The 15,285-nt window shown below is 41.6% G+C and overlaps 1 protein-coding gene across 2 annotated transcripts in view; it reads right to left on the bottom strand.

Annotated features, from left to right (window-relative positions):
• Positions 1-15,285, bottom strand: part of LOC311145202 (ceramide transfer protein-like) — a 54,000-nt gene that overhangs the window by 32,115 nt on the left and 6,600 nt on the right. For both annotated transcript variants that reach the window (XM_084181417.1, XM_084181418.1), the window contains exon 3: positions 1,159-1,275. In XM_084181417.1, the coding sequence (XP_084037543.1) occupies positions 1,159-1,275 (117 nt within the window). The remainder of the gene's footprint in view (positions 1-1,158; positions 1,276-15,285) is intronic.

A 15,285-nucleotide genomic window follows, 5' to 3' on the forward strand; every position in this document is an offset into this window, starting at 1 on the left:
CTTAGTCCACTGTTCGTAACAGATGCTAGTGTTGGGAACAGAAAACTGTATTGAGATCAAATGTTTAATTGATGAGAAAATTTGCAGAATGTCGGCCAAAATCCATCTCGCTCCATATTCTCCTACTGCCGGCCACTGGGCTTCCTCTCACTACCATATTGGTAGTGAGTGGAAACGCCAAGCGGATGCTTCACATTTATACATCCAATGAAATATCTGTCTCATTGTTCTATCTGTGGTATCATCCTGGCCCTAACACACACCGCAGGTTTTTCCTGTTTGTCCCACTTTCAACTGTCACCAACCAGTCGACCAGTTCCACTCAGGAACAGTCATGTTGCTACATGTCAACTCCTGGGAATGGTAGCCTACTGTAAATATGGGATCTGAAAACAGCAGGCGTCCGGTTGCCACTGTTAGCAGTTGATGTTATTCTTCAATAACACAGACCCCAAAGCAAATCAGGGGGAGAAAAATATATTTATTCAAAGAGAACAAATCATAGAAAATAGATGGCAGATGTTCATTCTTCCCTGTCCTCAGTGTTTCTCCACTGAACAAAGAGACAGGATGTAGTTTATAGCCTCAAGCCTAGCATGTGGCTGACCAATTAGAATTCCATGCAATAAAATTGGGCCAATGGCCAAACCCCAAGTATCTTGTTTCAGGCTCAATGTATAGACAATTTCCACCAATGAGAACTTGCCACATGTAGATATGAATCCTGGACTGAAACCCCATACACAGATTCTAAACATATGTTGAACTGAAAAACAACTATTTCCATTGATTGTTAATTCCCTATTGATCTATAGTCCTCTATTGACCACTAGTCCTCTATTGACCACTAGTCCTCCGCATTGTGTATTTATCTTCAAATATTCTTACACCACTATATCTCACTTGTTTGTATTTCTTTGCCCGGGACCTGAACCAGCAAACTTCCGGCTACCTCTCCAACCTCTAGTCTAGGCTACCTCTCGTTCTATTCCAAATCAACCACTAGGCTGGTGCAATTACTGTGTAGATCTGAAAGTATTAGAGAAGAAATGTAAATTGCCCCAGCACATGCCAAGGGGAATATCTCTGGTATATCTCACTACTGTGTGAGTGAGAGAGAGTGAGAGTTAGAGAGAGAGAGAGATCCTTCAGTCTTACCTTGTGTAGTTCAATGGAGTCGATCCATTGGTGCCGGTGCTCTGGATCCTCTGCCCGTAGGTACCACACACTGTCGTTCACACTGATGTCAAAACGACACTCGTCAAACTCATGGGGCTGCAAGGAGAGAGAGAGTGAGTGGAGACACATGATGAGTGACTAGGCCTATACATGAGACGTGAAACACTACAGCAGAAATTACTTTGGGAAAAGCACAGCGTCTACTCCTTTAAAACAAACATGAGTGGTCAATAGCATGTCAATAGATCACTCTTTCAGAATCAACTCAACAAGGCCAAAATACTATTTTGCCTTTCACAGAGGTATTGTGCTAAGCTTATTCCAATCAACATGTTGGTTGTATGAGGAATGTGGTTCTGACTAGGGGTGCAAAGGGTATATTACTTGAAACTTTCTAAGTTTACCAGAAAACTACCAGAATTTGTGTAACTTTTGTGAATTTTATCAGATGAAAATTCTGATTATCACAGGTATCTGTAATTATCTCTGTCCCTCTGTAAAACATTATCCTAATATAAGCAATCAACTTAGTGAATACAATTGGTGTTTAATATGAGGGTTTCAGCATGAAATATCCTTTATTTTTGTATTTATTTATTTTACTATGTCAATATGTAAATCCTTGGTTCCAAACTGGTGGCAGTTGTGAAAAAGTTGGAAGAGATCATTGAAAACAATGCCATTGTTGATTAGATGTTTTTTTCATTCATTTGGGTATTTTCTCTTGGACCATATGGTCTGTCCACTAGAAAGTCATGGACACATCCATTTCTAAAACATTTTTGTTATTCAAGTATAAATTACCAAAGTTAAGGAAAGGGAAAACCTAGTCAATGCATTCAACCGAAATATGTCTTCCGCATTTAACCCAAACCCTATGAATCAGAGAGGTACGGGGGCCTGCCTTACAATTGACGTCCACGTCATCAGTGCCCGGGGAGCAGTTGTTGTTGGGGGTTAACTGCCTTCCTTAAGGGCAGAAAGGCAGATTTTTCCACCTTGCCAGCTTGGGGATCCGAACCAGCGACCTTTCAGTTACTGGCCCAACGCTCTGACCTTTCAGTTACTGGCCCAACGCTCTTAACCACTAGGCTACCTGCCATAGATTCCAGTAACTCTGGTAAATTTTCAAAAAGCGACTAGCGACAAATCTAGTGACTTTTTCTGGTGTTATTGGAGAATTTTGGAGACTCTGACGTGAAAGCACGTATCGTTCTTACTCTTCTCAACGAGCAGCGGGTGCTTTGTTACCCCCCGTCCCAAAGCACTCACAGGCGGCCCAGTCCTCGCGCAGCAGTCCCTCCCAGCTGCAGTCAGAGCAGGAGATGTTCACCCCTCCGCGTCCAGACTAATGAATCGCGCATGCGGGAAGCCACCGCTGGCTGATCCCACCCTGGCTTACATTCAGGGCGGGATGTAAATGTAGGTCGTTTTTTACTCACTTTTTGTCTCTCCCACGACGTTATTCCTCTCTCTTACAGCGTCCATCACAATTACATGCACATGGCCAATTATGCAAATTAGGTGATGACGTCATTTAGCAACTTCTTGCGACTTTTAGGACAGCCAATAGCTACTTTCCTTACTGAGGAGTTGGCAACACTGGTTAGCGGTGTTTCAGTAGCACACGTGATTGCTGAGTTTGCTAAACAAATCACCACTGGATTGATGCAAATAATCATGATCTCATTCTGCCAGGTAGGCATAGACTACTTTGTAGTGAACATTTAATTGAGAAGGTTTTTGGGAAACCCTTCCCATCTACCAGAAGGCAGTTGTCATTAGCATCATCGCTAACTGCTACATAAAGTGGTAGACAAACTCGCACACACAGACAGGGGCATTCCCTCGCCATTGCCTCTTCACTTAGGCTATGCATTTTGTTCATGTCTTATCATAATCTTGGGCAAATTAACTGATTTCCTACTAAGTTCAATACGTTTTAATATTGTTGAATTACATTTTAATGTCTGGATTCCGTGATTCCGTTCACCTTCTCTGCATCACGATTTTATAGGGCCTCAACTATAAATAATGCCCCTCGTTTTATTTCCTGTAAAATTTGACAACAAACTGCAGTGCCCCCACACCACACAGAGTATCTGGAACACACATGTAATGCCTGCAAAATGTCACGCCTCATTGCATTGAGCTTGTTAAATCATAAAGCTAAAACAATTCAAGTGTTCCATTTCATTAGTTAGGCTCAACTTCTGACGTGGTGATGACGAGGGAGGGCTGCTGGTTTCTCTTTAACCTCCTCCTGTACCAACCAGTACTGGGTAGAGGTTGTCATTAAACAGAGATCTGTAATCAGATTACCCTTCCTCGAAACACTACCTTATCCATTGTAGGGAAAAACTAATCTGACTTTAGATCAGTTTCTAGGGGTAACTTCTTCACCCTACTCCTATCAAGCACATCCTTAAGAACCTCTCTGCTGTCTGTGTGATTCAGAAGAACCATTAAGTCGGGACTTCACGTGACCAACGGGCGTTATGGTTGCTAGTCACTAGAGCTCTGCAAACACAATACCTATTTTTTCATATTTTATTACATTATTTCGATAATGAACTCTTAAAAAACAAACCCAAGACTGAATAACAACGCCGACTACCAAAGGAGGCAAGAAAAACAGCGCTTCTCCGACTTCTTCCCCTATAGTTAAGCGTCAGAAGACAGCCCTCAGCACTGAAACTGAGGCCTTCATAGCTGGCGTGATTTCTGAGGCGTCAGCCAAGCAACAGAACTCTCTCAAGGATATGCTACAACGGGTGTTAGCTGAGGCGGTGGAACCACTCAACAGAAAACATCAAGAGACTTTAGCGGCTGTTGAAGCTCTTACAATCAACGTTGAGATACAGATGAAAGTGATTGACAATCTGTCTACTAAAGTGGACAATCTGCAAGGTGAAAATAGGGAAAGAAAATGGAAAATCAACGACTGTTCTTCACAACTGGAGAAGATGCAGCTCAAGATGGCTGAAATGGAGGACCGTTCACGTCGCACAAATGTAAGATTCATTTCTTTAAAAGAAGGAGACGAGACTGACGATCAAATCGAATTCCTACAGAGAATTATCCCTAAATGGATCTCATCCATATATTACAAGGTTGAGATAGAAAGAGCCCATCACATCTACTCGGGACCTGGGACTAGTAATGCTTCAGACAGACCAGGGATGCTGATCTTCAAGGTCCTCCGGTACAACGACCGCCAAGCCATTCTACAAGGAGCCAGAGCAGCAGAGCTCATTCACCACACCGGTAAGGTACTGCGGTTTTTCCCTGACTACAGCAAGCACACCTCCCAACGCCGCAAAGTCTTTAAAGAGATCCGGAACAAACTCAGACTAAGAGGCATCCAGTCATTCCTTGTCTAACCAGCAACGCTCCGGGCCACACACAGGGGAGAGCACCTGTCATTCACCACAGCACAAGACGCAGAGGAGTTCTTGGCATCACTGGGAGAGGACAACCACGAGCACCGCAGTGAGCATCACGCCTCTGGTCCTGTTGTGAGGAGGAAGACTCAACAACAGGGCCATGCAAGCACTGGGGAACGTATGGAACTTCAAGGAGTTTTGAGGAACATTTGATCTAATTACTTGTGATCATTATGAACTTCCACAAAGGAGCACCAGCAAGCTAGCTAGCTAGTGAACTAGCTTTCCAGATCAAATCAAATTTGATTTGTCACATAAATGTTTAGCAGATGTTATTTTCGGGCGTAGCGAAATAGCTGGGTGATTGGGGCAGTAAGTTAACGTTACAGCTAACGTTAGCTGCTAACTAAGTAAGTCATCATCACAACTGTTAGCTAACCAACTGATTAACTCTTCAGTAGTATTCAGTATAACCTATATGTTGTTGAAAGTTTATCTAGCTTCTATAAACTAAAATAGTATTTTACAACTAAGTTAGATGAGATAACTTTGTCTGGTGGTAGCTGGCTAGCTAAAGTGTCTCATGTTGCTATGACAACTGCGTAGCTAGAGAAGTCAACTATCACTATCACCACTTAATTATTTTGCAAGTTAGTTCTCCATGTTACGTTAAGGCTTAATCATTCAGTCAATTGATCAATTCTTGCCGTTCTCATATCTCCATTGTGTCAGTTAATGCAAGATATTTAGGAAATGTAGTGAGACATTGAGGGGTATTGGGAGGGTTTTAGTGATAGACACCGTTGCGTTCAGTCACGGGTCTAACATTGAGTGGAGAGGGAGGACTGTTGTGTCCTAACCTGTCGGGGAGGGGAAGGATTCTTTATTTAAATAGTTTTTATACATTTTGCAGGGTTCTTGGGGTGGAATGGCAATCTGAAGGGTTTTGTATTTTTATATATAATTTTATCCAACAATGAATATGTATACTGTTTTTTTTCTGGAATATCTGGTTTACAATTATTTAGTTGGCAACTGAATAGTCATAAGTTACCTTTCCCCCCTTTAATCCATCAAACTGGTATTCACATCACCACAGATGGATCATGGCTAATTTAGTGATAATTTCCTGTAATCTGAAGGGTTCTAATGAGCCAAGTAAGCAAATTAAATGTCTTAACTTATTACATAGGAATCAAGTTGACATTGCTCTATTGCAGGAGACATCTTTTAGAGGGTGATGTCCATATACTTCAAAACAAATACTACAAACTGGCAGCTGCTTCCTGCTTCATATCTAAATCTAAAGGGGTGATTATTATACCCCTTACAATTGAAAAAAAGTGGAAATTATAAACAGGGTAGATTTACTTACTGAGTCAAACAAACCAATAATCCACAAGGGGAAGCAAACACGGCATATTAGAGACAGAAACAGTGCTTTATGCTGCATAGAAAACAATGTAGCTTTTAAAAGTCTCCCACTAAGCCTGGCTGATAAGACATTGTCAAATGATGAAGTTTCTAAGTGGGAACAAATACAAATATTTGTTGCCCCACATACAGTGGGGAGAACAAGTATTTGATACACTGCCGATTTTGCAGGTTTTCCTACTTACAAAGCATGTAGAGGTCTGTAATTTTTATCATAGGTACACTTCAACTGTGAGAGACAGAATCTAGAAAATCACATTGTATGATTTTTAAGTAATTAATTAGCATTTTATTGCATGACATAAGTATTTGATCACCTACCTTTAAGAAGCCCTCCTGTTCTCCACTCATTACCTGTATTAACTGCACCTGTTTGAACTCATTACCTGTATAAAAAGACACCTGTCCACACACTCAATCAAACAGACTCCAACCTCTCCACAATGGCCAAGACCAGAGAGCTGTGTAAGGACATCAGGGATAAAATTGTAGACCTGCACAAGGCTGGGATGGGCTACAGGACAATAGGCAAGCAGCTTGGTGAGAAGGCAACAACTGTTGGCGCAATTATTAGAAAATGGAAGAAGTTCAAGATGACGGTCAATCACCCTCGGTCTGGGGCTCTATGCAAGATCTCACCTCGTGGAGCATCAATGATCATGAGGAAGGTGAGGGATCAGCCCAGAACTACACGGCAGGACCTGGTCAATGACCTGAAGAGAGCTGGGACCACAGTCTCAAAGAAAACCATTAGTAACATACTACGCCGTCATGGATTAAAATCCTGCAGCACACGCAAGGTCCCCCTGCTCAAGCCAGCGCATGTCCAGGCCCGTCTGAAGTTTGCCAATGACCATCTGGATGATCCAGAGGAGGAATGGGAGAAGGTCATGTGGTCTGATGAGACAAAAATAGAGCTTTTTGGTCTAAACTCCACTCGCCGTGTTTGGAGGAAGAAGAAGGATGAGTACAACCCCAAGAACACCATCCCAACCATGAAGCATGAAAGTGGAAACATCCTTATTTAGGGATGCTTTTCTGCAAAGGGGACAGGACGACTGCACCGTATTGAGGGGAGGATGGATGGGGCCATGTATCGCGAGATCTTGGCCAACAACCTCCTTCCCTCAGTAAGAGCATTGAAGATGGGTCGTGGCTGGGTCTTCCAGCATGACAACGACCCGAAACACACAGCCAGGGCAACTAAGGAGTGGCTCCGTAAGAAGCATCTCAAGGTCCTTGAGTGGCCTAGCCAGTCTCCAGACCTGAACCCAATAGAATATCTTTGGAGGGAGCTGAAAGTCCGTATTGCCCAGCGACAGCCCCGAAACCTGGAGAAGGTCTGTATGGAGGAGTGGGCCAAAATCCCTGCTGCAGTGTGTGCAAACCTGGTCAAGACCTACAGGAAACGTATGATCTCTGTAATTGCAAAAAAAGGTTTCTGTACCAAATATTAAGTTCTGCTTTTCTGATGTATCAAATGCTTGTGTCATGCAATAAAATGCAAATTGTATTACTTAAAAATCATACAATGTGATTTTCTGGATTTTTGTTTTAGATTCCGTCTCTCACAGTTGAAGTGTGCCTATGATATAAATTACAGACCTCTACATGCTTTGTAAGTAGGAAAACCTGCAAAATCGGCAGTGTATCAAATACTTGTTCTCCCCACTGTATGTTCCACTCTATATGGAAGGAAAATACCATTTGTATCTATTTATGCTCCTAACCTCATATGACAAAGATTTTCTCCCTTCTGTAACTAGAAGCCTGCTCAATTTATTGGATTATACTCTTATTATTGGAACTGACATGAATGCCATTATGATTCTAAGCTAGATAGATCTGGACCTTCTCATAGCTCATCACAAGTGAATGCTTCCAATGCACTTCAATAATTTCTTAAAGATCTTAATGACAGTTGGAGATTTAATTATCCCACAACTAAGGACTATACACATGCTTTTCTGCTAGTTTTAAGACTTTCTCGAGAATTGACTATGTTTTAACATCTACTGATATTACAGGTAAGACGGAACTTACAAAAACATTACCGGCCATTCTATCTGATCATAATCCCATTCTTTGTCAATTTCAAATCTTGCCAATGAAAAAGCATGCACTGAGATAGAGGTTTAATAATACTTTACTACACAACTCTGACTTCATCTTTCAGTTTAGATCTAATTTAAAATAATTCTTAGAAATAAATTACCAGTCAGTGGAGGACTCAACTATGGTATGGTTAGCTGTAAAAGCTTTCATAAGAGGAAACACTACACATTTTTCCTCTAATTTACAGAAATTAAGACTTCAGAAGATTAGTGAATCGGAAAATCATTGTAAAATGTTGGAAGACTCTTAAAAACAACTATTCAACAGAGAGACATTTAGCTAAAAACAAGTAGACTGGAACTTAATGACCTGTTGCGACGTAGAGCAGAATTCATTATGCAGAGGGTGCGACAAAATACTATTTTCAAGTGAGTAGGCCTAGCCACTTACTGGCGCTACAGCTTAAACATGCTGAAACAAGATCATCAATACAGCTGATCAGATCCCCTACTAAGGGACTGATATCTGATCCTACAGAAATAAATACAACTTTTAGAGTATATTATTCAGATTTATACAGTTCCTCACATAACTTTGATACTTCTGCTTGCCGGCAGTTCCTGGAGAACCTTGCGTTGCCCAAACTCAAGAAGAAACCGTTTTATTAGAGGAACCTGTCACTTTATCTGAACTGAAAGCTGCTCTTTTAAATATGAAGAAAGATAAAGCCAGGTATTGATGGAATACCTCTTGAACTCATTCTCAACTTTTGGGATGAACTAAGACCAGTTATTCTTGAATCGCTTAACATTGCTATTGAAAAAGGACAATTCCACAAAGACACCAATACAGCTATTATATCCCTAATCCCTAAGAAAGGAAAAGACCTCACAAATTGTGCAAATTTTCAGCCAATCAGTTTAAATCGGAACAGAAATGAAGATGTATGCCAAAGTTCTAGCCATGTGCCTAGAGAAAGTTATTAACAAGCTCATACATCCTGACCAAACAGGGTTTATTAAGGGTCGTCAGGCAGCCGATAACATGCGCGCCTATTTCATGTGGTTGCTGAGGCTTCCAATCTGGATACCCCGTGTGCTGTGTTATCAGTAGATGCAGAGCCACTTACAATGGGAATATTTATGGCTTGTTCTTGAACATTTGTTTTTGGGGCTATATTTATACAGTGTGGGAAAAAAGTATTTAGTCAGCCACCAATTGTGCAAGTTCTCCCACTTAAAAAGATGAGAGAGGCCTGTAATTTTCATCATAGGTACACGTCAACTATGACAGACAAAATGTGGAAAAAAAATACAGAAAATCACATTGTAGGATTTTTAATGAATTTATTTGCAAATTATGGTGGAAAGTAAGTATTTGGTCAATAACAAAAGTTTCTCAATACTTTGTTATATACCCTTTGTTGGCAATGACACAGGTCAAACGTTTTCTGTAAGTCTTCACAAGGTTTTCACACACTGTTGCTGGTATTTTGGCCCATTCCTCCATGCAGATCTCCTCTAGAGCAGTGATGTTTTGGGGCTGTCGCTGGGCAACACAGACTTTCAACTCCCTCCAAAGATTTTCTATGGGGTTGAGATCTGGAGACAGGCTAGGCCACTCCAGGACCTTGAAATGCTTCTTACGAAGCCACTCCTTCGTTGCCCGGGCGGTGTGTTTGGGATCATTGTCATGCTGAAAAACCCAGCCACGTTTCATCTTCAATGCCCTTGCTGATGGAAGGAGGTTTTCACTCAAAATCTCACGATACATGGCCCCATTCATTCTTTCCTTTACACTGATCAGTCGTCCTGGTCCCTTTGCTGAAAAATAGCCCCAAAGCATGATGTTTCCACCCCCATGCTTCACAGTAGGTATGGTGTTCTTTGGATGCAATTCAGCATTCTTTGTCCTCCAAACACGACGAGTTGAGTTTTTACCAAAAAGTTATATTTTGGTTTCATCTGACCATATGACATTCTCCCAATCCTCTTCTGGATCATCCAAATGCACTCTAGCAAACTTCAGACGGGCCTGGACATGTACTGGCTTAAGCAGGGGGACACATCTGGCACTGCAGGATTTGAGTCCCTGGCGGCGTAGTGTGTTACTGATGGTAGGCTTTGTTACTTTGGTCCCAGCTCTCTGTAGGTCATTCACTAGGTCCCCCTGTGTGGTTCTGGGATTTTTGCTCACCGTTCTTGTGATCATTTTGACCCCACAGGGTGAGATCTTGCGTGGAGCCCCAGATCGAGGGAGATTATAAGTGGTCTTGTATGTCTTCCATTTCCTAATAATTGCTCCCACAGTTGATTTCTTCAAACCAAGCTGCTTACCTATTGCAGATTCAGTTTTCCCAGCCTGGTGCAGGTCTACAATTTTGTTTCTGGTGTCCTTTGACAGCTCTTTGGTCTTGGCCATAGTGGAGTTTGGAGTGTGACTGTTTGAGGTTGTGGGGACAGGTGTCTTTTATACTGATAACAAGTTCAAACAGGTGCCATTAATACAGGTAACGAGTGGAGGACAGAGGAGCCTCTTAAAGAAGAAGTTACAGGTCTGTGAGAGCCAGAAATCTTGCTTGTTTGTAGGTGACCAAATATTTATTTTCCACCATAATTTGCAAATAAATTCATTAAAAATCCTACAATGTGATTTTCTGGAGAAAAAAATTCTAATTTTGTCTGTCATAGTTGACGTGTACCTATGATGAAAATTACAGGCCTCTCTCATCTTTTTAAGTGGGAGAACTTGCACAATTGGTGGCTGACTAAATACTTTTTTCCCACACTGTACATATGATCCGCACCATGTACAGTGAGGGGAAAAAGTATTTGATCCCCTGCTGATTTTGTACATTTGCCCACTGACAAAGAAATGATCAGTCTATAATTTTAATGGTAGGTTTATTTGAACAGTGAGAGAATAACAACAACAAAATCCAGAAAAACGCATGTCAAAAATGTTATAAATTGATTTGCATTTTAATGAGGGAAATAAGTATTTGACCCCCTCTCAATCAGAAAGATTTCTGGCTCCCAGGTGTCTTTTATACAGGTAACGAGCTGAGATTAGGAGCACACTCTTAAAGGGAGTGCTCCTAATCTCAGCTTGTTACCTGTATAAAAGACACCTGTCCACAGAAGCAATCAATCAATCAATCAGATTCCAAACTCTCCACCATGGCCAAGACCAAAGAGCTCTCCTAGGATGTCAGGGACAAGATTGTAGACCTACACAAGGCTGGAATGGGCTACAAGACCATCGCCAAGCAGCTTGGTGAGAAGGTGACAACAGTTGGTGCGATTATTCGCAAATGGAAGAAACATAAAAGAACTGTCAATCTCCCTCGGCCTGGGGCTCCATGCAAGATCTCACCTCGTGGAGTTGCAATGATCATGAGAACGGTGAGGAATCAGCCCAGAACTACACAGGAGGATCTTGTCAATTATCTCAAGGCAGCTGGGACCATAGTCACCAAGAAAACAATTGGTAACACACTACGCCGTGAAGGACTGAAATCCTGCAGCGCCCGCAAGGTCCCCCTGCTCAAGAAAGCACATATACAGGGCCGTCTGAAGTTTGCTAATGAACATCTGAATGATTCAGAGGAGAACTGGGTGAAAGTGTTGTGGTCAGATGAGACCAAAATCGAGCTCTTTGGCATCAACTCAACTCGCCGTGTTTAGAGGAGGAGGAATGCTGCCTATGACCCCAAGAACACCATCCCCACCGTCAGACATGGGAGAGGGTGTTTTTCTGCTAAGGGGACAGGTCAACTTCACCGCATCAAAGGGACGATGGACAGGGCCATGTACTGTCAAATCTTGGGTGAGAACCTCCTTCCCTCAGCCAGGGCATTGAAAATGGGTCGTGTATGGGTATTCCAGCATGACAATGACCCAAAACACAGGGCCAATGCAACAAAGGAGTGGCTCAAGAAGAAGCACATTAAGGTCCTGGAGTGGCCTAGCCAGTCTCCAGACCTTAATCCCATAGAAAATCTGTGGAGGGAGCTGAAGGTTCGAGTTGCCAAACGTCAGCCTCGAAACCTTAATGACTTGGAGAAGATCTGCAAAGAGGAGTGGAACAAAATCCCTCCTGAGATGTGTGCAAACCTGGTGGCCAACTACAAGAAACGTCTGACCTCTGTGATTGCCAACAAGGGTTTTGCCACCAAGTACTAAGTCATGTTTTGTAGAGGGGTCAAATACTTATTTCCCTCATTAAAATGGAAATCAATTTATAACATTTTTGACATGCGTCTTTCTGAATTTTTTTGTTGTTATTCTGTCTTTCACTGTTCAAATAAACCTAACATTCAAATTATAGACTGATCATGTCTTTGTCAGTGGGCAAACGTACTAAATCAGCAGGGGATCAAATACTTTTTTCCCCTCACTGTATGTGAATCCTTCTTCTATTATAGCTACTGGCAATACCCATTCTAATCCAATTACCATACAACGAGGATGTAAACAAGGTGGTCCCGCCTCTCATATGCTATTTGCTCTCTCTCTTGAACCGCTGGCACAAAGCATATGTTAAAATTCCGCTTCCTCACATATCAAAATCAAAAACTGAACAAGCAATTTCTCTGTATGCAGATGACATAATGCTCTACGTCGCAAACGCTCAGAAATCCCTCCAGCCAATAATGTCTATTTTCACAGCGTTCAGCTCATGGTCTGGTTACAAGATCAACTGGTCTAAATCAGCTCCACTATGGCCACTTCTTTGCATGCTGGAATCTCAATTATTAAAATGAATGTCCTCCCTCTGATCACTTTTATGACTTCCATGTTACCACTGCTATAGACTATTGGTTTAAACTTGACTCTGTCATAAAGAAGTTCATTTGGTGGAGAAAGAGACCACAAATTAAATATGCAACACTACAGAGAACAAAAGCATCAGGTGGACTTGCAGTTCCAAATCTAAAATTGTATCACCTATCATTCCAAATGAATTTCCTGAAGACCTGGTTAAACCCAGAGGCTTCTGTTCCTTGGCGTGCTATAGAAGAGTCAATGGTTTCACCAATTAGATTACAATATGTATTATTTTCTGGATGGACCCATTATACCATACTCAGTAAATGTGTGGAAAGCTACAGAGAAGCATTTGAGATCTAATCTTAAAATGGCATTCATACTCTCCAATATGGCGTAATAAAGAATTCTTAGTGTGTAAGAAACCATTTATATCAGATTCTTAGTCTAAGAAGGGTATTTATACTTTCAAAGACATATTCATCGTGATTGGACTCCTCAGTTTCCAGGAAATCCGCCAGTGTTTTAATGTCCCAGGTTCATCATTGTCTTTACCTTCAACTCCGCCTATCCATGCGAACCCATGGGGTCCCCTGGGGAGCAGAATTAGCAGTACACCCATTGGTCAAACTTCTAACGGACAGACGCCCCTTAAAAGGAGTTGTTTCTGATATCTATAGTCAATTCTGGCAGCACAAAAACCATTAACTCTATCCACTGTATGGGAGAAGGATTTTACACTTGCTGACAGACAAATAAATTGGGAGACAGTATGGAAAAATATATTTGGATCATCTAGAAACCCCAATCATCAACTAATTTTTTTTTTTTTAAATGTGCCATAGAACCTATCTAACACCTCAAAAACGACATCACATGGGTATTAGTCCATCGTCATTATGGGAGTTCTGCACCACAGGGGACCTTGGTACTTATCAGCATGTGCTGTGGAAATGCCAGGGGGTGGTAGAATTCTGGGGGAAAGTCAACGATGTCATCTTTGTACTTATAGATAAAATACTGCCATTAGAGCCAATAGTGATGTTGCTTTGTGATGACTCTGATTTGCACTTGTCAGAACGCCAACGGAGAGTGTGGTTGGCAGGAACCACAGCTGCTAAGAAAATGATTGTACAAAGGTGGATTTCACCTCATCAGTTACCATCGCAACAATGACTGCTCACAGTTAAGGAAATTGTTATTAAAGTGCCTTGCAATAGTATTCATCTCCCTTGGCGTTTTTCCTATCTTGTTGCATTACAACCTGTAATTTAAATTGATTTTTATTTGGATTTCATGTAATGGACATACACAAAATAGTCCAAATTGGTGAAGTGAAATTTTTTAAAAATACCGTATTTTCCGCACTATAAGGCGCACCGGATTATAAGGCGCACCTTCAATGAATGGCCTATTTTAGAACTGTTTTCATATATAGGGCGCACCGGATTATAAGGCGCATAGAATAGAAGATATTGCAGTCAAACGTTTGACTGGGGTTGCGTTATGCATCCACTAGATGGAGCTGTGCTAATGTCAACAAAACAGTCAGATAAAGTCAAACTTTATTAAGCGTTCTGACAACTCCGTTCACTCCCATGGTAACGTTGTTCAAACGTTAATGTGCATATTAACAATATCTCCCAGCCTTGCTCACTCTTCTCCCAAACGTGGAGGGGAACTTTTCCCTGATTCAGTAAACACGTAGTAAAAGAAACAGTCTGATACCACTAAATCAAACGTTAGTGCATAACTCAACATTGTTCAGTTACGTATAACACGTAAAGCTCACTTTTTCAGTTCATTCCCCGTCCACGAATCCCTCGAATTCTTCTTCTTCAGTGTCCGAATTGAACAGTTGGGCGACTACGGCATCTAACCTGCCCGGCTCCCTCTCGTCATTATCCGAGTCAGTGTCGCTGTTATACACACACAAGTGGTGTGGGACTGTGAGTAAGCACAGTACCGGTGTTTACTGACTACGGTAGCCGTAATGCTGCAAGCGGTGCGGCTTTGTAGTTTACCAGTCGTACTGAAACATTTCATTATTATTAAATTGTTTTTATTGGTTTTTCATACTGAAACATTTTGACAGAGTGCCTTGAGCGCCGTGTACAACCAGTATGGATCAACCAATTAACCAATTGATCCATATATAAGGCGCTCCGGATTATAAGGCGCACTGTCGTTTTTTGAGAAAATTAAAGGCTTTTAAGTGCGCCTTATAGTGCGGAAAATACGGTACTTGTTTCAAAAAATTATAAAAAATAAATAACGGAAAAGTGGTGCGTGCAGATGTATTCACGCCCTTTGCTATGAAGCCCCTAAATAAGATCTGGTGCAACCAATTACCTTCAGAAGTCACATAATTAGTTAAATAAAGTCAGGAAATTCTTGAGGGAAACCTGTGTCAGTCTTCCAGAGATTTGAGACTGGGACGGAGGTTCACCTTCCAGCAGGAC

This window comes from Coregonus lavaretus, assembly GCF_964263955.1.
Source record: "Coregonus lavaretus genome assembly, chromosome: 17".
NCBI lineage: Eukaryota > Metazoa > Chordata > Actinopteri > Salmoniformes > Salmonidae > Coregonus > Coregonus lavaretus.